Source organism: Cervus elaphus, chromosome 22, assembly GCF_910594005.1.
Source record: "Cervus elaphus chromosome 22, mCerEla1.1, whole genome shotgun sequence".
Classification (NCBI taxonomy): domain Eukaryota; kingdom Metazoa; phylum Chordata; class Mammalia; order Artiodactyla; family Cervidae; genus Cervus; species Cervus elaphus.
In genome coordinates, this window is record NC_057836.1 from 36,589,772 (window position 1) to 36,614,413 (window position 24,642).

The following is a 24,642-nucleotide window of genomic DNA, read 5'->3' on the forward strand; positions in this document are numbered from 1 at the left end:
TTTTATGCCACTGATACTATTTTAGTTAAGTTTTTTCATGTAATTTTTATTTTGTTTATGTTATCTTTACTATCTGCCCCCCTGGGGAAAAATATAAAGATAAATTGCAAGTGATTATAATACATTTTTTGGTTTGTTTCACTTTGGGGTTTGCTGTACAATGATGTCAATAACCATAGATGACCAGAACACATGATGAAATACATTTAAAAATTATTTGAAAACATTATTTTTTTCCTATTCTCTTGCCTCCTTGCATTATGAAAGCTGCTTTGCAAGTTCACAGTAATTTCCACACAAGTAAGAATCATGTGTATTCTGGCTCAAGACGATCTTTTTTCTGTCGAATCAAGAGTTGCAAAATCTCTGTCAAAGAAGAGCATGAATACTTACCCAACTCAAAGAAGAAAGGTATCATCTTTTTGAAATATCAAGTGATTCGAGGCATGGATGTAAAATTAATGTCCTAATATTTTCTATTAAAAAATAAGCTGTATGATCCAGGTAGGCTATGGTTTTCCCAGTAGTCATGTATGGATGTCAACAAAGGTCTGTCTAGTCAAGGCTATGGTTTTTCTAGTAGTCATGTATGAATGTGAGAGTTGGACTATAAAGAAAGCTGAGTGCCAAAGAATCGATGCTTTTGAACTGTGGTGTTGGAAAAGACTCTTGAGAGTCCCTTGGACTGCAAGGAGATCAAACCAGTCCATCCTAAAGGAAATCAGTCCTGAATGTTCATTGGAAGGACTGATGTTGAAGCTGAAACTCCAATACTTTGGCCACCTGATGCAAAGAACTGACTCACTAGAAAAGACCCTGATGCTGGGAAAGATTGAAGGCGGGAGGAGAAGGGGATGACAGAGGATGAGATGGTTGGATGGCATCACCAACTCAATGGACATGAGTTTGGGTAAACTCCGGGAGTTGGTGATGGACAGGGAAGCCTGGCATGCTGCAGTCCATGGGGTTGCAAAGAGTCAGACACAACTGAGTGACTGAACTGAACTGGTCAAGGCAAATACTGAGGTAAAAAGCATTTATTTATCCAATAATTATGGCTCTGATGAATCAATTCCATGTTGAATAGATCCAGTTATAAATGAATCACCTAATCTACACAGCAATCCATATGAGAGAAAACATGGCGGCCAATGCAACCACCTCAACACAGCTGAAATCTCTTTGATGTTTGATGCAAGTTGTAACTTGAGTAGAGGCTAACACTATCAAGGCTTTTAAGTCTTTTAAGGATTGCCAAATTAGTTTCTCTCTCCTTCTGGGAAAAGCAGATTTTCCACATGTACTTATTCAGTACTAATATTTCAGTCATCTCTTTGTCATGGTGCATGGCTAGTGCCCAGTTATAACCATTTAACTTCTGTAAAACTGGATCTCACCCCCTGGCCTAGCATCTTACTCTTTGCTTCTAAACCTTGCAACTCCACAAGGTTGATTTTCAACCCGTCTATTCTTTTTGAGAGCCATTGCTTTAAACTCGAAGTATGAGATTCTCAGGGCTTCCCAGGTGGCTCAGTAGTAAAGAATTCGCCAGTAATGCAGGAGATGTGGGTTCAATCTCTGGATCAGGAAGAGCCTCTGGAGTAGGAAATGGTAACCTACTCCAATATTCTTGCCTGGAGAATCCCATGGATAGCAGAGCATGACGGGATACATTACATAAAGTAGCAAAGAGTCAGACATGACTGAAGTAACCTAGCACACGTGCACACATGGACTGAATTGTGTCCCTAAAATTCATATGTTGAAGCCCAATGTGGTAGTATTTGGATAGGACCTTTGAGATATAATTAGATTTAGATGAAGTCATGAGGGTGGGGCCCTCATGCTATATTTAGCACCCTTCTAAGAGGGAAGCCCAGAAGTTTTGTAGTCTGTGACCACACAGTGAGATGATAGCTGTCTGCAAGCCAGAAGTCAACTATGCTGCTGTCCTGATCTCAGAACTCCAGGCTCAGAACTGTGAAGAGATAAATTTCTGTTGTTTAAGCCACTCAGCCTGTAGTATTTATTATGGGGGGCCCAGCTGACCAAGACAGCAAACACCTTGGATCATTTTTTCTATGGTAATTCTCATAAGTATTTCTGAAAAGGCTCTGCAGTGGGAACCAAAGGAATCTGGGCTTTGCTGACAATAAATGTATGTTTATTAAATTGGCATATTACAATTTATCTTGAAAAATGGAACTCCAAGTCACAAATCGGTGGTAGGACTCTACCTTGTCTAGGCTTGTCCTATCTTTCACCTTGAATTTTCATTTCAGTTTTTGTCAAATTCTAGGACAGCCCATGACTGAACATATACAGTTAGTCTTTGACAATAGGGCTTCCCTAGTACCTCAGGAGTAAAAGCTCCACCTGCCAATGCAGGAGATGAGGGTTGGAACCCTGGATTCAGAAGAGCCCCTGGAGAAGGAAATGGCAGCCTACTCCAGTATTCTTGCCTGGAGAATCCCAGAGTAGAGGAGGCCGATGGGCTGCCATCTATGGGGTTGCACAGAGTTGAACATGACTGAAGTGCCTTAGCAGCAGCAGCAGCAGAGATCATAAGCTATTCAGTCACTCAGATTTTTCTGATTCCCTGGACTGCAACACCCCAGGCTTCCCTGTCCTTTGCTATCTCCTGGAGTTTGCTCAAACTCATGTCCATTGAGTCAGTGATACTATCCAGTCATCTTCTCCTGCTACCCTCATTCTTTCCCAGCATCAGGGTCTTTTCCAATGAATCAGCTCTTCCCATCAGGTGGCCAAAGGATTAGAGCTTCAGCTTCAGCATCAATCCTTCCAATTTATATTCAGAGTTGATTTCCTTTAGGATTGACTGGTTTGATCTCCTTGCAGTCCAAGGGACTCTCAAGAGTCTTCTCCAACACCACAATTCAAAAGCATTAACTCAGGCACTCAGCCTTCTTCATGGTCCAACTCTCACATCTATACGTGACTACTGGAAAAACCATAGCTTTGACTATATGGACCTTTGTCTGCAAAGTGAGGTCTCTGCTTTTTAATATGCTGTCTAGGTCTGTTATAGCTTTCCTTCCAAGGAACAAGAATATTTTAATTTCATGACTGCAGTCACTGTCAACAGTGATTTTGAAGCCCAAGAAAATAAAATCTGCCACTGTTTCCGCTTTTCCCCCCTCTATTTGCCATGAAGTGATGGGACTGGATGCCATGATCTTCGTTTTTTGAATGTTGAGTTTTAGGCCAGCTTGTCCACTCTCCTTTCACTTTCATCAAGAGGCTCTTTAGTTCCCCTTCGCTTTCTGCCATTAGGGTCATAAGAGTGGGGGCCTAATCCAATGTGGCTGGTGTCATCATGAGAAGAGGAGGAGACACTGGGGTACACACACAAAGAGGTTAGGGCCATGTGGGGAAACAGTAGACCATCTACAAGCCAGAGGGAGGCCTTGGGGGAAACCAAACTCTCCAACACTTTGATCTAGGACCGCTAGCTCCCAGAACTGTGAGAAAGTTAATTTCTATTATTTCATCCACTCAGTCTCTGATATTTTATATGGCAGCCCAAGCAGACGGATGTAATGGCTGGAATAACAGCACCACATGGGGGTGAGGTGAGGATTACATGTGGCTAAGGCAGTGCTTGGCTCCTAGACAGCACTCAATAAATGTAAGCTGTTATTTGTGGCTCAGAAAGAAGAGAAGGAAAGTCAAAGAGCAAGAAGAGAATCAGTAATTATTTAAAATCTGTATGCCCAGCACTTTGCATAAGTAACCTACTTTCATTTGCATAACAGTCCTGTGCAAACCATCCCAGTCTTGCAAATGAGAAGACCCAAAGCCTGAAAAGATTCTGTAACTTGTTGGAAGTCACACAGAAAGTGGCAGAATCAGGAATCCGGCCTTAAAATCTGTGTTCTTTCCACTGTGCTGTGCTACCAACTGGAGTAGCTTCCTAGATGCCAAAGGTTGTTAATGAAAGAGGTCCATTCTAGATGATTTCTGCAGCAGACACACAGCCAGGGGCTTGGCTCCTGCTCTAGGAATCTATCCCTGCCCACACACGGACGTTCATTCCCCTGCCAGGCTAGGCCACACAGAGGCCTGCAGTCAGAGTCAAACACCTTTTCAAAAAGGACTTTTTAATCTGCTCAAGTGCCTGACCAAGTATTTCACTTAACACTCCAGAGCTCTGCGCCAAAAGCATGAGCCCTGTTTGGCCTCAGGAACAGTGAGGGCATCTTAGCCATCAGATGGGCCCTTCTTCAGGGCTTCCCTGGTGGCTCAGATGATAAAGAATCTGCCTGCATTGCTGGAGACACAGGTTCGGTACCTGGGTTGGGAAAATCCACTGGAGAAGGAAGTGGCAACCCACTCTAGTATCTTGCCTGGGAAATTCCGTGGACTGAGGAGCCTGGCAGACTACAGTCCGTGGGGTCACAATGAGTTAGACATGACTGAGCGACTAAGGTGACAAAGCATATGTCTTATTCTGATGGCGAGGCCCTGCCTCACCGGTGGAAGAGTTGGAAGTTGGGGAGACTGTATGTAGACAGGCATACAGACAGTTGCCTGGGTCAGGAGGCGGTAACTCAGAATGTAGCCCTGACTGGCCGCACGGATGGTGTCCCACTCGTGGGACACTTTTATATTCTACTTTAACCAAAGGGAGTGTCTGCCAAGTGAAATGATTAGATTTTACATAGTTGTTGTCCAGTCTTGAAGTCACGTCTGACTCTGTGACCCTGTAGACTGCAGCACTCCAGGCTTCCCTGTCCTTCACTATCCTAGAGTTTTCTCAAACTCACACCCAATGAGTTGGTGATACTATCTAACCATCTCATTCTCTGCCTCCCTCTTCTCCTTTTGCCTTCATTTTTGTGTAGAGTTGCTACTAAATTGTTTTTTCCAATAATGATTAGCCAGTGGAATTCACTGTGTTTTAAGACCACTCCCTATTAATGAGAAAAGCCTATAGTTAGCAAAGGTGTTTTTCTTCCTTTTTACCATGACACGTCAGTTACAGTTAAATTTTTAAATTATTGTTTAAAACTATTTTTTTTTTTTAGAGCAGGTTGAGATTTACAACACAATCGAGAGGGAGGTACAGAGGTTTCCCACGTATCCCTTGTCCCTACACATGTATAGCTTCCTCCATTATCAACTGAATCTTCCACCCAGAATGCTGTTGTATATATGGCATATATATATATATAGTATGTTAACACATCATAGTCACCTGAAGCCCATTACTTTACCTTAGGGTTCAATCTTGGTCATCGTTGTAATACCATACAGAGTATTTTCACTGCCCTAAAAATTCTCTCTGCTCTGTCTATTCATCTCTTCCCCAAACTACCTCTGGCAATCACTTATTTTTTGTCTCATCATATTTTTGATGAGTTTTTGCCTTCATTATATTTAAATTTAAAAGAAGAGAGACTAGAAAGCAGCCCTTTTTAGGCTAATTGAAAATGACTTTAAGGTTTATGGAAAGGCAAGATTGGCCATGAGTCACTCGAGTGACTGTTCTCTCTGATTTTGTGGATATTTGAGATTTTCCATAATAAAAAGTCTGTTTAAAAAATATGATTGGCATTAAAAACCTTATCTCGACCCTAATTGTAACATGAATGCCATGCATTCAAACTTTCAAAAAGCTTTTAAGACAAGGATAAGATTGCTCATGTACCTCCACTTGTGAAATCAAAGGCTGCTAGGGATGAATGATTGTTACCAAATAGCTCAGATATTCCTTAAATTTATCTTGGCAAGAATATCAGTAATCCATTGGCTTCTTCTGCAAGTGTGGGAGTTATCAGAACCCAACATCCTCTCATGCCACTTGGCTTCCACTGTCCAACACTCGTGACCCTCTACTTGACCTCTTTCTCTGGTCCTTAGAGACAGTTCTGCCTGTATCAGCAGGAGGCAGGCCTCCACTCCTGGCAGGGCAGCACTGCCTGGGAGCATCCCCCACCCACTGAGTGAGGGCAGCTGATATATAAATACTGACATCTAGTGATGAACAGTCAACTGTGCCATTGGATTCGTGGTCTCTGAAAGAGATTTAACTTCAGGACCAAAGACAGTCTCAGTCACTCAGAGCTTTGTGTGGATTTAAAGTGAAAGCGACAAAAAAAAAAAAAAAAAAAGGCCTTCTGACATCTGATAGACACCAGAAAGGGGCAGGAGAGTACCCACCTCACTAATTTAAGTGGGGCCTTATATACTTCTCAAGGAGCTGCTGGGAATAGATAAAAAAATACCTCAAGGCTGTGAGAATTTTGCCCAGACCCTTTCCCATAACATACATACTGGAATGACATCAACACGAGATTAGCCAGAAGGAACAGGTAAACCCAGAGCTCAAGACTATGGAGTTTTTACCCAAAACTCAAAAAAAAAAAAAAAAAAAAGCATGTCCTTGGACAAGAGATACTGCTGCCTATGAACAGTATCTTGTCTAAGGCAAAAGAATGTAAAAAAGAAAGAATGTTTACCTCCTCCTTGAAAGGGCCTTAGGCTTGGACTCCTTATCAACCTGCCTAAGTTAACTCTCAATATCCTTGCTCTCCTGTTCCTTGAGGCACTTCAGGCCACATAACTCCGACGTTTTTGTTCCCCATTTTTCTCCCAGAATGCCCCAATAGTTAAGCTTCAGTTTTCTCAAAGTTGCGACCTATTGGAAAATGGATCTACTATTAGTTTCTTTGTCTTTCCTGTCTTACTTCCTTGACTGAGCTCCCTAGGAGCACCTCCCAAACCTACTTCTTGTACTTGAATCCTTGTCTCAGGATCAGCTTCTGTGAGAATTCAAACTAAGCCAGCAAGATATCAAGTTGAGAGACCCATCCCGCAACTTCTGGAAGAAAGCGTTCATAAAGACTTTTGAATCCTTTTGAAAGGATTTTGAAAAGCTGTCCTGTGGCTTATATCAGTGCTTGGATTTTTTTTTTTCTTTTTAAAATCATGGAGTAGATTGCGTATGAATCTACCTTGTGGAGCTAATGTAAATGATTAGTTTGGTAAGGTTTGAGGCCCATGATCCCAATATTTAGGTAAAAGTCTAAAGGATTTTGGGGATAAAAGTGTTTTTTAATGGGATTTTTTTTTAAACTTTAGATAATTGATCAAATGGATCAAATTCCATCAGTAGATGGAATTACACAATCCCATCTAGAAATCTGCCAACTGAATGAATGTTCAAGGTGGGAACTGAGGAACAGGGTAACTTAGAAATTGTTGGTAACACTATTGTTAGAGAACTGAAGTCAAAGGCTACGTTCTATAGGATGAGATTCCATAGATTAATATAAAACTTTCCAATCTGTGTTTTCAGTTGAGCCTGGAATAGGAAATGGCAACCCAATGCAGTATTCTTGCCTGGAAAATCCCATGGACAGACAAGCCTGGCAGGCCCAAGTTCATGGGGTCACAAAGAGTCAAACACAACTTAGCACATGCACACAGAATATTTTTAGTTAGTATCTTTTGTAAATTTGCAAGAAATCAGAAATGTCTAACTCAGTGTATAAGCCTTTTCCTTTTTCATATTTATTTATTTATTTAGTTGTACCAGGTGTTAGCTGCTTGCAGCACGTGGGATCTAGTTCCCTGACCGGGAATCGAACCCAGGCCTCCAGGATTGGGAGCACTGAGTCTTATCCACTGGACCACCATGAAGTCCCTATAAGCTTTTTTTAAAGTTTATTTATTTATTTATTTTTGTATTGAGGTAACTTTGGTTTATAACATTATATGTTTCATGTGTACAACATTGTATTTCTAGTTCTGTATACATTACAGTGTGCTCACCACTCAGATTTGGTTTCATCCTTCACCACACAATTGATTTGCCTTCACTTTGTCCTCCCCTCCTCCCCTTCCCCTCTGGTAACTACTGCTCTGTTCTCTTTATCTATGTGTTTGTTTTTGGTTGATTTGGTTTGTACATTTATTTTGTTTTTTGTTTCCATATTCCAAATATGAGTGAAATTAGATGGTGTTTGTCTTTCTCCATCTGACTCATCATAATACACTCAGGGTCCGCCCATGTTGTCACAGGCATAAGCCTTTTTACTTTTTATTTTATTTTTCAAATTTTTGGCTGCACTGCATGGCATGTGGGATCTTAGTTTCCTGACCAGGGATCAAACCTGTGCTCCCAGCATTGGAAGGTAGAGTCTTAACCAGTGAACTGCCGGGGAAGCCCCAGCCTTTTTGTTTTTGACTGTGATCTAGTTTTGTTAGTATAAATGAAAACCTTGTATTTATGCTAATCTTTAATTCCTTTAAGGTATCTTGGATATTGGGTGAGGTAAAGGGAGGAGCCCAGATTTTTTATTTAACTACCTGGGTTGATTGTGGTGCCATAAAGCAGGATAGGGAAGAAGTGATCAAGACTTGGTTTGGGGTTGAAAGAGATAACAACTTGTAATTTAAGGCATCTGTGGGTCGTGGAGACTGTTGATGTCTGTTAAGTGTTGAATACAAGATCCTTTGGCTCAGACGGGAAATACTTTGCCTGCAATGCAGGAGATCTGGGTTCCATCCCTGGGTCAGGAAGATCCCCTGGAAAAGGGAATAGGTGTCTCCCCACTCTAGTGTTCATGCCTGGAGAATTCCATGGACAGAGGAACCTGGAGGGCTTCAGACCATGGAATCACAAAGAGTCAGACATGACTGAGCAGCTAACTAACGCTTTGCAGGGCTTACAAGAGCTAAACTGTCTGTTCCCTGCTTTATTCTCCAGACACGTCCCCGTGACAGAGGGTGCCCCAGCCACTTCTGACTGCTCACTCTTGACTCTGCTTGCACTGGCTGTTCCCTGTTGGAGCACCTTTTTATAGCCCTCCCTCTCCATCACTCAGGCTTCTGTTTGAATACCTGCTGTGACAGCGCTCACTTCCATCAAATAGCACCAGAACAGTGGTTCAGAGAGGGAGTTTTGGAGGCAGCCTGTCTGGATGGAAACCCCAAGCTCCAGCCTTCCCTGCTGTAACCTTGGAAGTAACTCTCAGTTTCCTAAGATGGTGGGGATAGTATTAGAACCTCATAGAAATATTGTTTTTGTTGTTTAGTCATTCAGTCAAGCCTGACTCTTTGCGAGCCTATGGACTGAGGCACTCCAGGCTTCCCTGTCCTTCACTATCTCCCAGAGTTTGATCAGACTCATGTCCACTGAGTCAGTGATGCCAGGCAACCATCTCATCCCCTGTCACCTCCTTCTCTTCCTGCCCTTAACTTTCCCAGCATCAGCATCTTTTCCAATGAGTTGGCTCTTCGCATCAGGTGGCCAAAGTATTGGAACTTCAGCTTCAGCATCAGTCCTTCCAGTGAATATTCAAGGTTGATTTCCTTTAGGACTGACTGGTTTGATCTCCTTGCTGTCTAAGCGACTCCCTAGAGTCTTCAGCACCACAGTTTGAAAGCATCAATTCTTTGGTGCTCAGCCTTCTTTATGGTCCAACTCTCATATCCATTCATGACTACTAAAAAACCATAGCTTTGGCTAAATGGACCTTTGTCTGCAAAGTGAAGTCTCTGCTTTTTAATATGCTGTCTAGGTTGTCATAGCTTTTCTTCCAAGGAGCAAGCGTCTTTTAATTAAGAAGATTAAATGAATTATACCGAGAATTTAGAGCATGGCGTGTAAAGTGTTCTTTACACCTTTGCTATTATTATTAGTTGCTATCTTAATAAGACAACCCGTATCATCTTCCATCAAAAAAATGTTTTTGAAGATTTGTAATAACAGTAAAATTTATTTTACTCAGATTTGTAAAAACTGAGCAAAAAGTGCCAACTTACAACAATGACTATTCTGGTCTTTCCTAAATCTTATCACAAACAACTGTTTTTTTCCTCCCCTCTTTTTTACCTTTAAGTTGATTTTTTGTAGATTGCCATAATCTGTATACTGCCTATCTTTTATACTGTTATTGTTTTCTTAAGCATTTCGTGATATTTGCACATATGGATTATTTCCAATTTTTAATTTACCTGGTTGAATCTGTCTGATGAGTGTTTTCTTATGACTTAATTGCTTTAGATTTTTTTTGAAAGTTTAGTCAAGTTTTATTTTTATACATTTTATGATAAATATCTCTGAATGTTCCCTGAAATGTTTCTATATTATAATATGTATCTATTAGCCATTATAAATGCTAACATAAGAAATTTAAGAATATATTCATGTATCCTTTAAATTTATGAATATAAATTATAATATACCACAATTTAAATAAGCTGAAAATAATACTTCTGTAGCAAAGAGCAAGGGGGTATGAAGTTTAACAGTTTTTAACATATAAATTACTGTAATTTAAAAAATTAACTTGGAAATAATGAAATAGCTATGGATCTGTTTAAACTGAAATTAAAACAATCCTTTTGATGTAGGACATATAGTTTAGTTCTTGAGAAAAATAACCCATTAGGAATTAAGTTGTTAAGTAAACATGATCGATGCTTTCTTTTTAATGCCAACCTATTTCCTTTTCATATTTAGCATAAAGGCTATTTCATAGCAGAATCATAACTAATATAAATGTCAGTGTAATGAATTTACTCATAATGATTGAAATGCTTTTAAAATTTTTATATTTTTTTAGTTTTATTGCAATATAGTTGACAAATGCTCTTTTTTTTAAACCTTTGAATTAGATCACAGAAAATTCTGTACTATCCACTGCACTGGTTACTTGAGAAGCTGGCCTCCAAATATTGCTGGAATGGAAGAAGAAAGGGACAATAAGAGAGACAGGAGTAATTTCACCTGCCTTGTTGCCTTTGGAAGACTACGTCCACATATTGTCCCACAGAACAGCGGCGAGATTAAAGTGAAACCAACTGAATTTATTACCCGTTTTGCAGTTAATGGAAAATTTGTCTATGTTGATCAAAGGTAAATATTTATTTGCCATACTGATTAGAGTTCAATGGGGTATTTAAGGCTACTAAAGATGTGGCTTAGTAGCATGGCTGGATTTTTTTTTTTAAGCTTTAGAATAGGAAATAAAGCTTAAATGAAATAAGGATATGGATACATCTGTAACCAAATTGTAAACTTAAAATATTTCTTAGCCAGTGGGGCAGAAACTGTGCATGGCCTATGGCCACAGTTTTATTGATGCATGGTGAGACCAGCATACTGTGGATTAGGTAGGTGGCCTCTGGAGCAGCCTGGTGCCTGGGTGTCCATTCTGCTTTGCAACTCTAATCTGGGTCTAGGGCAGCCAAAGGGAGCCCAGTGAAGCTAAGGGTTACTCATCTCCTGGTCCACATCTCTACTGTCCTGACCATGTATGGAAAAGCAATCTTCCAGAAGGGGATACATTCACCAATTCTAAACTTTACCTTTAATTTTAAAACTAGGGCAACAGCAATTTTAGGATATCTGCCTCAGGAACTCTTGGGAACTTCTTGTTATGAATATTTTCATCAGGATGACCATAGTAATTTGACTGACAAGCACAAAGCAGGTATGCCTTAAGTGGGGTTGTCTTTTAGTACTTTTTAATTATAGCTTCAGCTCTTAATTTTTCATTCCTGTGAAATCTGAACCTTGAGCTAATCCTTAAAGGACTGATTTATACAGTGGTAAACTGTTATGCTGATTATTATCTTTTCTTATTAAGTTCTACAGAGTAAAGAGAAAATATTTACAGATTTGTACAAATTCAGAGCAAAAGATGGCTCTTTCGTAACTTTAAAAAGCCAGTGGTTTAGTTTCACAAATCCTTGGACCAAAGAACTGGAATATATTGTGTCTGTCAACACTTTAGTTTTGTAAGTAATATTTTATGTTGTTAAGACCTTTTTATTAATTTCAAATGAGTATCTTTGTTTCTCTCCTTTCATCTTGCTAAGTCATTAAAACTATTTGATTCTCTGGCTTTATAACTTGAGTTAATGCCATTTGCAGCAACATGAGTAGACCTAGAGATTATCCTACTAAGTGAAGTAAGTCAGACAGAAAAAGACAAATATATGATATCACTTACATATATTAATAGAATCTTTAAAAATTATAAATACAGTAGAAACTAAACATTGTAAAGCAATTATACTCCAATTCAAAAAAATTAATTTTTTTAAAAAGTTCTCATCACAAGGATAAAAATTGTAACTATGTGCAATGACAGGTGTTAATTAGACTTTTGTGGTGAATATTTTTCAATATATGCAAATATTAAATCATTATCTTGTACACCTGAAACTAATATAATGTTATGTCAATTATATCTCAATAAAAAATTGAGATTTTACCCTCCAAAAAATTAATTAATTAAAGAATTACACAAATGAACTTATTTACAAAATAGAAAGAAACTCACATAGAAAGCAAACATAGTTGCCAAAGAAGAAAGGGAGGGAATAAATTGGGAATTGATGATTAATAAATACAAACTACTATATATAAAATAGATGAACAAGGACCTACTATATCACACAGAGAACTATATTCAATATCTTTTAATAACCTATGATATAATGGAAAAGAAACTGAAAAAGAAAAATCACTTTGCTATACACATGAATCATTGTAAATCAACTATACTTCAATTTAAAAAAACCCATGTGATCCCCTGGCTTTGTAACTTGAGTATATATTTTGAGTAATTCATTCACTGCTCATTGGCATTAGTTCTCAGAATTAAGCTAAAAGTTTGCCCTTTTGTAATAAATTCCTTTTGGCTTGGTATAAAATGTGACAGTAGATGCGTTTATTCAGTTTTTTCCTACCCTTCATGACCTTCTTTTGTCCTTCCAAAAAACACTGTGGATGTGGCTTTAAACTGTTTATAATTGTAAGAAGGCTTCACTAGTGGCTCAGATGGTAAAGAATCCACCTGCAATATGGCAGGCCTGAGTTTGATCCCTGGCTTGGGAAGATCCCCTCAAGGAGGGCATGGCAACCCACTCCAGTATTCGTGCCTAGAGAATCCCCATGGACAGAGGAGCCTGACAGACTACAGTCCATCGGGCTGCAAAGACTTTTGTCGGATATAACTGAGCAAATAAGCACATAAGCACATAATTGTTAGAAGTCATTTTGGCCTCCACATCATTTTTTCATGTCCATCTTCTAAACTTTGGGACCACATATACTTGTATAAAAATATTTGGCTGAGGGATAAGCAGAAATCCAGACCATTCACTGCCTTCCAAGCCCTGGTCTATGGCTATGTCGGTCTAAAGAAAGAGCCAGCTTTTCTTGATATGCTCAATATGCTAGCATGGCCCCATTCCAAGTATTATTTTTCTATGTTTTATTTAAAATTGCTATAAGGTTTTATCAACCCAATTCTATTTCCTTATCTGAAATATTTAGTTTTTTTAAAAAGCCCCTCCAATTCTTAGTACCTGCAGTTCAGTTCAGTTCAGTTCAGTTAGTACTTACAGTAGGTACTAATTACCCATCCTGATAATCCTATTACTCATCCCAATAACTCTTGCCTTCTTATCATTAGACTATGAACTGAGAATTTGTATCTGTGAGAACATATACATTACAGGGTAATATGGCATCTGGCAAAAGCCCTGGTACTTAGCACATCAATACCTCAATATCTGGTGGTGATATTAACAATATGCATATAAAACACTAGTGGGTCAAGAACTGGCCATTCAGATACACAGAGCTTAATGTAGTTGCTTTAACATTTTCCTTCACCTTAAAAAAATCACCTACGGTGTTTCTGAATTGTAGGGGACATAATGATGCTGGAGAAACATCATTGCTTCCTTGCAGCTCTCAGTCATCAGAAGGTAAGCTTAGTTTTAGGTGTGAAGACTTATTACTAAGAAAGTTATCATCTTTATCTGTCTTGGAGAGGGAAAAATTTCTAAGTGAACTTGAAAAGATTTCAGTGGGTTGAGTTATCCTCCTCAGAATTCCCACAGTACTTTGGTCACACTTCTGTTATAATCTTTTATTGTATTGCAATAAGTTGTTCACTCAACTGGCTCACCACTAGACTGTGAGTCCCTTAAGAGCAGAAATGGTGTTTTACTTATTATGAACCAGCAGCTGCTAGCATAGTTCCTTGTATATTAGAGCGCTTAAATGTCTGTTGGTCCAATTCATGAAAAGCACCAAGGGGAAGTTATCATAGCTGTTCACCACAGGAATATGTTAATATATTATTTGCATTAAGAAAAATTAATGTATTAGGAAATATTAACAGTAGAGTCGTATTCAGCCATAAAAAAGAATGAAACATTGCGATTTGCAGCAATATGGATGGACCCAGAGATTGTCATACTAAGTGAGGTAAGTCAGAGAAAGACAAATATGATATCACTTATAGGTGGGATCTAAAAAAATAATACTCTTAAACATATTTACCAAACAGAAATAGACTCACAGACATAGAAAGCAAATTTATGGTTACCACAGGGGAAATAGTGGGGTTGAGAGGGTTAAATTAGGAGTATGGGATTAACAGATACACATAGCTATATGTAACATAATAAGAATTTCTTATATAGCACAGGGAACTGTAGTAATATCTTGTAATAACCTATAATGGAAGAGAATCTGAAAAAGAATATAGATACACATATATATGTACAACTGAATCACTTTGCTGTACACTGGGAACTAACAATATTATAAATCAACTATACATCAATAAAAGGAAAAAAATGGAATTGCTCTGCCTTTAGTGTGGAGGTTAAAGTGTGAAGGAACTGTCTGTACTCAAGGGTTACAGGTCATGATTGACCCCTCAGTGACTTCCCACATACTTGATTCATATCAGTCTTTATAAGCATCTTAAACCATTATGAGAATGTTTGTAATGTAAACAGGAATCTTTCTAACATTTTAGGATGCAGCTGGTTTGTTTCTTTTAAAGAGAGAAATAGGAGATATATTTGAATTGAAAAAAATATATTGATTAAGTTATATACTTTTTAAAGTCCTCAGTTGAATCTTTTGTTATGATTTAGGATCCTCTAGACAGTCTTTTATTAGTGTGCCTGGAACATCTACGGAAATATTACTTGGTGCTGGTAGTATTGGAACAGATGTTGCAAGTGAACTTCTGGACTTACAAAGGTAATGTTTGATTACTGTAAATACTTTCACAAGTAGAATCATCATCTTATTAACCATACAAATATTAAAAAATCAATAGGTTTCCTATATGCAAACAGTAACCAGTTTAATAACATAATGGAAGAGATCACTTTTATAGTAGCAACTTAGTTTGGAAAGTCTTCTATATACATCTATATACATCTGTATACATCTGTATACATCTATATACATCTGTATACTTCTATATACATCTGTATACTTCTATACTTCTTCCTATACATTGCATAGAACCTGGAACTCATTAAGATAAAAATGGATAAATTTAATTGTATAAAAACTCAAACGTAACTATAACCATTGTAATTAACAAGGTTAAAGGTTAAAAGACAAATTATAAGCCTTAGAAAATATATGTATTATATATGATAAAATATACTAATTATCTTAATATATGAAACTTTTGACTGTGTGGATCACAACAAACTGGAAAATTCTTAAAGAGATGGGAATACCAGACCACCTGACCTGCCTCCTACGAAATCTGTATGCAGGTCAGGAAGCAACAGGAAGCAACCAACCTAGACAGCATATTAAAAAGCAGAGTCATTACTTTGCCAACAGAGGTCCGTTTAGTCAAAGCTATGGTTTTTCCAGTAGTCATGTATGGATGTGAGAATTGGACTATAAAGAAAGCTGAGTGCCAAAGAATCGATGCTGTTAAACTGTGGTGTTGGAGAAGACACTTGAGAGTCCCTTGGACTACAAGGCGATCCAACCAGTCCATCCTAAAGGAAATCAGTCCTGAATATTCACTGGAGGGACTGATGCTGAAGCTGAAACGTCAATACTTTGGTCACCTGATGTGAAGAACTGACTCATTTGAAAAGACCCTGATGGTGGAAAGTATTGAAGGCAGGAGGAGAAGGGGACGACAGAGGATGAAATGGTTTGATGGCATCACCGTCTCAATGGACATGAGTTTGAGTAAACTCCAGGAGTTGGTGATGGACAGGGAGGCCTGGTGTGCTACAGTCCATGGGGTCACAAAGAATCGGACATGACTGAGTGACTGAACTGAACTGCTGGAGAATTTTATAGTATAAAGTTATTGAATGTTATATTAAACTTTATATATCATAAATTGTATATAATTATATATATAAAACTTTATGGGTAGTATAAAGAATATAGTTGTCAAGGAAGTTTTAAAAATAGCTCAATATTAAAAAAAAAGTTGGAGAGTAGACTTGGAAAAAAACAAATGGCTAAGAAACTTTAAAAATTGTTTAACCCCACTCATAGTTAAAATTATATATATATGTATATACACGCACAAAATTAAATGATAATAAGATACCCATTTTCATTTAGGAGATGGTCAAAAGTTTGCAAGTTTGATAATACTAGTGAGAGTGTGAGGAAACAGTCAAACTGTCCATGGGAGTATAAATTAGTGAAGGCTCTTGGAGGGTAATTTAATAATACCCATAAAAAATGTAGTTGTATATAATCATAGACTCAACAACCCTACCTCAGAAGCAAATATTCTTTTACAACTGCAAAAAGATCCATGAATAAGACTGTTCCTTGCTGCACTTATCTACAGTAGGGATTTAAATATTTATCATAACCACAACTTATTATGGTGTATCCATACAATGTTATACTTTGCAACAGTTAAATATTAGGTAGCCCTATTTATGCTAATATGGAAAGAACTTTATATGGTTAATAGAAAAAAGCACAAAAATAGAACAAAAGAATAGTATTATGGGCTTTCCTGGTGGCTCAGACAGTAAAGTATCTGCCTGCAATGCAGGAGACCCGGGTTCGATCTCTGGGTCAGGAAGATTCCCCTGAGAAGGAAATGGCAACCCACTGCAGCTCTCTTGCCTGGAAAATGCCATGGACAGAGGAGTGTGGTAGGCAGCAGTCCATGGAATTGCAAAGAGTCAGACACAACTGAGCAACTTCATTTCCACTTTCATAAGAAAAAAAGATATGTGTGGATATATGTGAATATGCATATATACAGGCCCCTAATTACTCATCTAAAACCCGTTAGGCAGGTTTTAGATTAATTTTGAACTCAGAATTTCCTTAGATGTTAGAAAAATAATGTTGTGGAATTCAAGTTTTTAAGAGGTAGGTATAATAGCCCAAGAAAACAGTTATATCATGGGCAGTACCCCATAATCAATTAAATCAGTATTTCTCCAGTGAGAAGTATTTACAGATTAAGTGGTGAAGTGTCTGGGAAGAAAGGGGAAGTATGAGTTTGGGTTAAATACATTTAACAAGATTAGGAAAGGACAATTTTTTAGAATTAATTTATTTTTAAATGAAACAAGGATGAATATTTTTAACAACAAAAGGTACAATTCACAAAGAAAATAGACATCATAAACCATTAGACATCTAACAACAAAGAAACAAAGAACATAAAGCAAAAATCAGAAAAAAAGATATATAATCAGCAGCCGCAGCCGCCTGTGTTGCTTCCCTGATTCATGGTTGTGGGTGCTCCAGACTTGGCACCTCTGGAGAGAGTGGCCAGTGGGCCCGCATCTCGAGTTTGTGGGATTTGAGGCCAGGCTGCTGTGGCCGCCTCCTTCTGGTACCTGGGCCACCCTGATAAGCGAGGCCAGGGCAAAGCAGGTTGACCAGTGCACGTCTGGCGATCTCCCTGGCTGGGGAGGAGGGTAGGAGATTGAGGGGATCATATCCAGGAGGAAACTCCACCTCTCCACCACTGAACACGTCATCAGAGAGATCAAGCCCTGAGCCTTTGGAGTAGGAGCACTGACTCCAAGACCCTAGACTACCAGAGAATTAACCCTAGGGAGTATCAAATAGTGAGAACTCACACAAAGGAAACCACTTGACTACAACACCCAGAAACACCCAACTACCAGTAACAGCTTGTGCAGGACGCCTCGTCTAAACAATAAACAAAGCAAAAATACAAACCCAATCATCAGCAGACAGATTACCACCTCACTCAGCCTTGCCCATCAGAGGCAAAATAAACAAGCAAGCAAACAAACAAAAATTCAGCACAAATCTCACCCTATACGAAGCTTACACAAACTACTGGACCAAACTTACCAGGGCCAAAAGGAAGAAAGAATTCAACCTTGAAGACTGGAAAAGAGACCTCAAACACAGTAAGTTAAAAAAAGATAATGATAAGGCAGAAAAATATTACACAAATGAAGGTAAAACTAGAAACACAGAAGTCCAAATATATGAAGAGGAAATAGGCAAACTACCTGAAAAAAGAGTTCAGAATAATGATAGTAAAGATGATCAAAAACCTTGGAAACAAAATGGAGAAAATGCAAGAATCAATTAACAAAGACCTAGAAGAATTAAAGAATAAACATACAGAGACAAACAATTACTGAAATTAAAAATACTCTAGAACGGACCAATAGCACAATATCTGAAGCAGAAAAATGAATCAGTGAGCTGGAAGATAAAATGGAGGAAATAACTTTGGAAGAGCAGAATAAAGTAAAAAGAATGCAAAGAATTGAGGATAGTCTCAGAGATACCTGGGACAATATCAAATGCACCAACATTCGAAAGGGGTCTCAGAAGAAGAAGAGAAAAAGAAAGGGTATGAGAAAATGTTTGAAGAGATTATAGTTGAAAATTTTCCCAACATGGAAAAGAAAATAGTCAATCAAGCCCAACAGACAGGAAGAGTCCCATACAGGATAACTCCAAGGAGAAATAACACCACAACACATACTAAAACAGACAAAGACTAAACACACAAAGAAAGAATATTAAAAGCAGCAAGGGAAAAGCAACAAGTAATATACAAGGGAAATCCCATATGCTTAACAGCTGATCTTTCAGCAGAAACTCTGCAGGCCAGAACGGAATGGCAGGATATATTTAAAGTACTGAAAGGGAAAAATCTACAACCAAGATTACTGTACCCGTCAAGGACCTCATTCAAAATTGATGGAGAAATCAAAAGCTTTTCAGATAAGCAAAAGTTAAGATAATTCAGTACCACCAAACCAGCTTTACAACAAATGTTAAATGGACTTACATAGTCAAGAAATACAAGAGAAGAAAAAGATCTGCAAAAACAAACCCCAAACAATTAAGAAAACAGCAATAGGAACATATATATCAATAATTACTTTAAATGTAAGTGGATTAAATGCTCCAACCAAAAGACACAGACTGGCTGAATGGATACAAAAACAAAACCCATATATGCTGTCTACAAGAAACACACTTCAGACCTAAAGACATATATAGACCGAAAGTGAGAGGATGGAAAAATATATTCCATGCAAATAGGAAGCAAAAGAAAACTGGAGTAGCAATCCTCATATCAGACAAAGTAGACCTTAAAATAAAGAAGATTACAAGAGATAAGGAAGGACAGTACATAATGATCAAGGGATCAATCCAAGGGGAAGACATAACAATTGTAAGTACCTATGCACTGAAATAGGAGCACCTCAATACATAAGACAAACACTAACAGACTTAAAAGGAGAAATTGACAGTAGCACAATAATAGTAGGAGAGTTTAACACCCTGCTCACACCAATGGACAGATCATCAAAACAGAAAATTAATAAGGAAACACAAGTCTTAAATGATACATCAGATGAGATGGGTCTCATTGATATCTTCAGGACTTTCCATCCAAATGCAGAAGAAAACACCTTCTTCTCAAGTGTACATGGAATATTCTCCAGGATAGACCACATCTTGGGTCATAAATTAAACCTCAGTAAATTTAAGAAAATTGAAATTGTATCAGGCATCTTCTCTGACCACAACACTATGAGACTAGATATCAATTACAAGGAAAAAAACTGTAAGAAACACAAACACATGGAGATTAAACAAGTATCTAAATAACCAAAAGGTTACTGAAGAAATCAAAAGGGAAATAAAAGAAATTCTAGAAACAAATGACAATGAAAACACAACTCAAAACCTATGGGATGCAGTAAAAGCAGTTCTAAGAGGGAAGTTTATAGCAATACAGTCCTACTCAAGAAACAAGAAAAACATCGAATAGACAACCTAACTTTACTCCTAAAACAACTGGAAAAAGAAGAACAAAAAACCCCCAAAATTAGTAGAAGGAAAGAAATCATAATGATCTGAGCAGAAATAATGAAAAAGAAATGAAAGAAACAATAGTAAAGATTAATAAAACTAAAAGCTGGTTCTTTGAGAAGATAAACAAAGTTGACAAACCTTTAGCCAGACACATCAAGAAAAAAAGAGAGAATAATCAAATCAACAAAATTAGAAATGAAAAAGGAGAGGTTACAACAGACGATGCAGAAATATAAAGGATTATAAGAGACTATTATGAACAACTATATGGCAATAAAATGGATAACCTGGAAGAAATGGACAGATTCTTAGAAAAGTTAAATTTTGCAAGACTGAACCAGGATAAAATAGAAATTATGAACAACCCAATCACAAGCACTGAAACTGAAGCTGTGATCAAAAATCTCCCAAAAAACAAAAGCCAGGACCAGATGGCTTCACAGGAGAATTCTATCAAGCATTTAAAGAAGAGCTAATGCTAATCCTTCTAAAACTCTTTCCAAAAATTGCAGAGGAAGGAACACTTCCAAACTCATTCTACGAGTTCACCACCACCCTGATACCCAAACCGGACAAAGACAACATAAAAAGAAAAAACTACAGGCCAATGTCACTGATGGACATGGATGCAAAAATCCTCAAAAAAATTTTAGCAAACAGAATTCTGCAACATATCAAAAAGCTCACACACCATAATTAAGTTGGGTTTATTCCCGGGATGCAAGGATTATTCAATATAGGCAAATCAATCAATGTGACACACCATATTAACAAATTGAAAGGTAAAAACCACATGATCATCTCAATAGATGCAGAAAAAGCCTTTGACAAAATTCATCACCCATTTATGATTAAAACTCTTCAAAAAAAATGGGCATAGAAGGAACCTACCTGAACACAGTAAAGACCATATATGATAAGCCTACAGCAAACATTATTCTCAATGGTGAAAAACTGAGAACATTCCCCCTAAAATCAGGAACAAGACAAGGGTGTCCACTGTCACCACTATTATTCAACATTGTTCTGGAAGTCCTAGCTACAGCCGTCAGAGAAGAAAAAGAAATAAAACAAATCCAGATGGGAAAAGAAGTAAAGCTCTCACTGTTTGCAGTTGACATGAAACTGTACATAGAAAACCCTAAAGATTGTATCAGAAAATTACTAGAGCTGATCAGTGAATTTAGAAAAGTTGCAGGATACAAAATCAATACACAGATATCACTTGCATTTCTATATATTAACAATGAAAAATCTGAAAGCGAAATTAAGGAATAAATCCCATTCACCATTGCAAACAAACAAAGAATTAAATATCTGGGAATAAACTTACCTAGGAAGACAAAAGAACTGTACATAGAAAATTGTAAGACACTGATGAAAGAAATCAAAGATGACATAAACAGATGGAGAGATATTCCATGTTCCTGGGTAGGAAGAATCAATATTGTGAAAATGACTATACTACCAAACACGATCTACAGATTCAATGTGATCCCTATCAAATTACCAATGGCATTTTTCACAGAACTAGAACAAAAAATTTCACAATTCATATGGAAACACAAAAGACCCTGAATAGCCAAAGCACTCTTAAGAAGAGTGGAGCTGGAGGAATCAACCTTCCTGACTTCAGATTATACTACAAAGCTACAGTCATCAAGACAGTATGGTACTGGCACAAAAACAGAAATATAGACCAATGGAACAAGATAGAAAGCCCAGAAAAAACCCATGCACCTAAGGGTACCTTATTTTTGACAGAGGAGGCAAGAATATACAATGGGGCAAAGACAGCCTCTTCAATCAATGGACAGCTACATGTAAACAAATGAAATTAGAACACTTCCTAACACCATACACAAAGAAACTCAAAATGGATTAAAGATCTAAATGTAAGACCAGAAACTATAAAACTCTTAGAGGAAAACATAAGCAGAACACTTGATGACATAAATCAAAGTAAGATCCTCTATGACCCACCTCCTAGAGTAATGGAAATAAAAACAAAAGTAAACAAGTGGGACCTGATTAAACTTAAAAGCTTTTGCACGGCAAAGGAAACTATAAGCAAGGTGAAAAGACAGCCCTCAGAATGGGAGAAAATAATAGCAAATGAAACAACTGACAAAGGATTAATTTCCAAAATATACAAAGCAGCTCATACAACTCAATACCAGAAAAACAGACAACCCAATCAAAAAATGGGAAAAAGACCTAAACAGACATTTCTCCAAAGGAGACATACAGATGGCTAACAAACACATGAAAAGATGCTCAACATGGCTCATTATTAGAGAAATGCAAATCAAAACTACAATGAGATATCACCTCACACCAGTCAGAATGGTCATCATCAAAACGTCTACAAACAATAAATGCTGGAGAGGGTGTGGAGAAAAGGAATGCTCTTGCACTGTTGGTGGGAATGTAAACTGATATAGCCACTATGGAAGACGGTATGGAGATTCCTTAAAAAACTAGGAATAAAACCACCATATGACCCAGCAATCCCACTCCTAGGCATATACCCTGAGGAAACCAAAATTGCAAAAGACACATGTATCCCATTGTTCATTGCAGCACTATTTCCAATAGCTAGAACATGGAAGCAACTTAGATGTCCATTGACAAATGAATGGATAAAGAAGTTGTGGCACATATGCATAATGGAATATTACTCAGACATAAGAAGGAATGCTTTGGAGCCAGTTCTAATGAGGTGGATGAACCTAGAACCTATTACACAGAGTGACTAAGTCAGAAAGAGAAAGATAAATATCATATTCTAATGAATATGTATGGAATCTGGAAAAATGGTACTGAAAAATTTATTTACAGGGCAGCAGTGGAGAAACAGACATAAAGAATAGACTTATGGACATGGGGAGAGGGGAGGAAAAGGTGAGATGTATGGAAAGAGTAACATGGAAACTTACATTACCATATGTAAAATAGATAGCCAACAGGAATTTGCTGTCTGGCTCAGGAAACTCAAACAGGGGCTCTGTATCAACCTAGAGGGGTGGGATGGGGAAGAAGATGGGAGGGAGGTTCAATAGGGAGGGGATATATGTATGCCTATGGCTGGTTCATGTTGAGGTTTGACAGAAAACAACAAAATTCTGTAAAGCAATTATCCTTCAATAAAAAAATAAATAAATTTTTAAAAGATATATAATCATAAAGAAAAAATATAATCATAGTGAGACATATTAACATTTCTCTGAGAATATTTTATCAAATGCAGAAAAAATAAGAATAGGAGCATCTAGAATGATGTTATTAATCATTTACATATAATACATTTATATTTATATTAATTTTACATCCTACACAAAAACGTTTAAAATTTTATATCTCATACATTGTTATTAGGTGAGAAAGGACAATTACTGAAGCTGTTTGGTGGGTGTATGCGATTTCATTATATTATCTACTTTTATATCTCTTTGGAGTTTTCTATAATAGCTCTAAAATGTATTTCTGAAGTAAATTGTAAATATTTGTACTAAGTAGCACAAAGTTCAACCAAGAAAATTACTCTGAATAGGGTTATAGTCCAACTCTCTTTGTCTGCATATGGATATCCAGTTTTCTCACATAATTTGCTGAAAAGACTATTCCTTCTCCCACTGAATGGTCTTGGCACCCTCGATGAAAATCATTTGACTGTATATGCTGGAAGGGCAGCATAAGGAAAGCAAAAATTGAGCTAGACGTTGCTAGCTGGGAACTATTAGAATGTGCACAGTGCGGTGTATGGAGGCACCTTGGCCAGTGTACGGAGTTGAGTAGGAGAAAGCATGCTGGTTTCAGCAAACAACAAGGAGATTCACTGAGGAAGAGATCAGGCCACTGAGCAACAGGGTTTTAAGTTAGTTAAAAGGGACTGAGGTGAAGTTAAATAGCATGTTTTTGCCCAGTAAACTAATATGAAGAAAGCCATATTTCAGAATCTGGTAGTGACATGCATGGTTAGGGGAAGTTAGCTTCTTTCATCTTTAAACAAGGGCTAATTGAGTGGTTGATGATTTTAAAGCTTGAACCACAGAATGGGAAGTCAGCCAAGCTATATACATTACATTGTGAAAAATCTCCAAGACATGTCACTAATCTTTTCATCTGTGTTTCCTACCTAATTCATTTCATTTTTCTGTTTTGATTTCTCCCTCTATAATTTCTTGTTAGCTGCATCCTTGGGAATACACAAGGCCATAAAGTTATGTTTATGCCATTATGTATCACATAATGAGCACTAATTGAGCATTTAGTAATATATAACACCATAAATTTTACATATTAAGTTTTGAAGAGATTTGTTATCTCTTCAAAAGCCTATGATTATGTTTTTGTCTTCATGTGTTTCATTGATGTTGTACCTGGAGATGAACTATTATAATAAAAACATGACATATTTTCCACTTAAAGAAAAGGTTGCAGAATGTTAGGAAATCTTTCTTTACTCTAGTTCTGCTTTTTAGTATCCTGGTAAGAACTGACTCTTG

At 37.5% G+C, this 24,642-nt stretch overlaps 1 protein-coding gene across 1 annotated transcript in view; it reads left to right on the plus strand.

Annotated features, from left to right (window-relative positions):
- ARNTL2 (aryl hydrocarbon receptor nuclear translocator like 2) overlaps positions 1-24,642 on the plus strand; it is a 57,484-nt gene that overhangs the window by 27,608 nt on the left and 5,234 nt on the right. The window contains exons 6-11 of the mRNA XM_043882276.1: positions 268-411; positions 10,648-10,888; positions 11,359-11,465; positions 11,622-11,772; positions 13,697-13,755; positions 14,941-15,049. Of these exons, the coding sequence (XP_043738211.1) occupies positions 268-411; positions 10,648-10,888; positions 11,359-11,465; positions 11,622-11,772; positions 13,697-13,755; positions 14,941-15,049 (811 nt within the window). The remainder of the gene's footprint in view (positions 1-267; positions 412-10,647; positions 10,889-11,358; positions 11,466-11,621; positions 11,773-13,696; positions 13,756-14,940; positions 15,050-24,642) is intronic.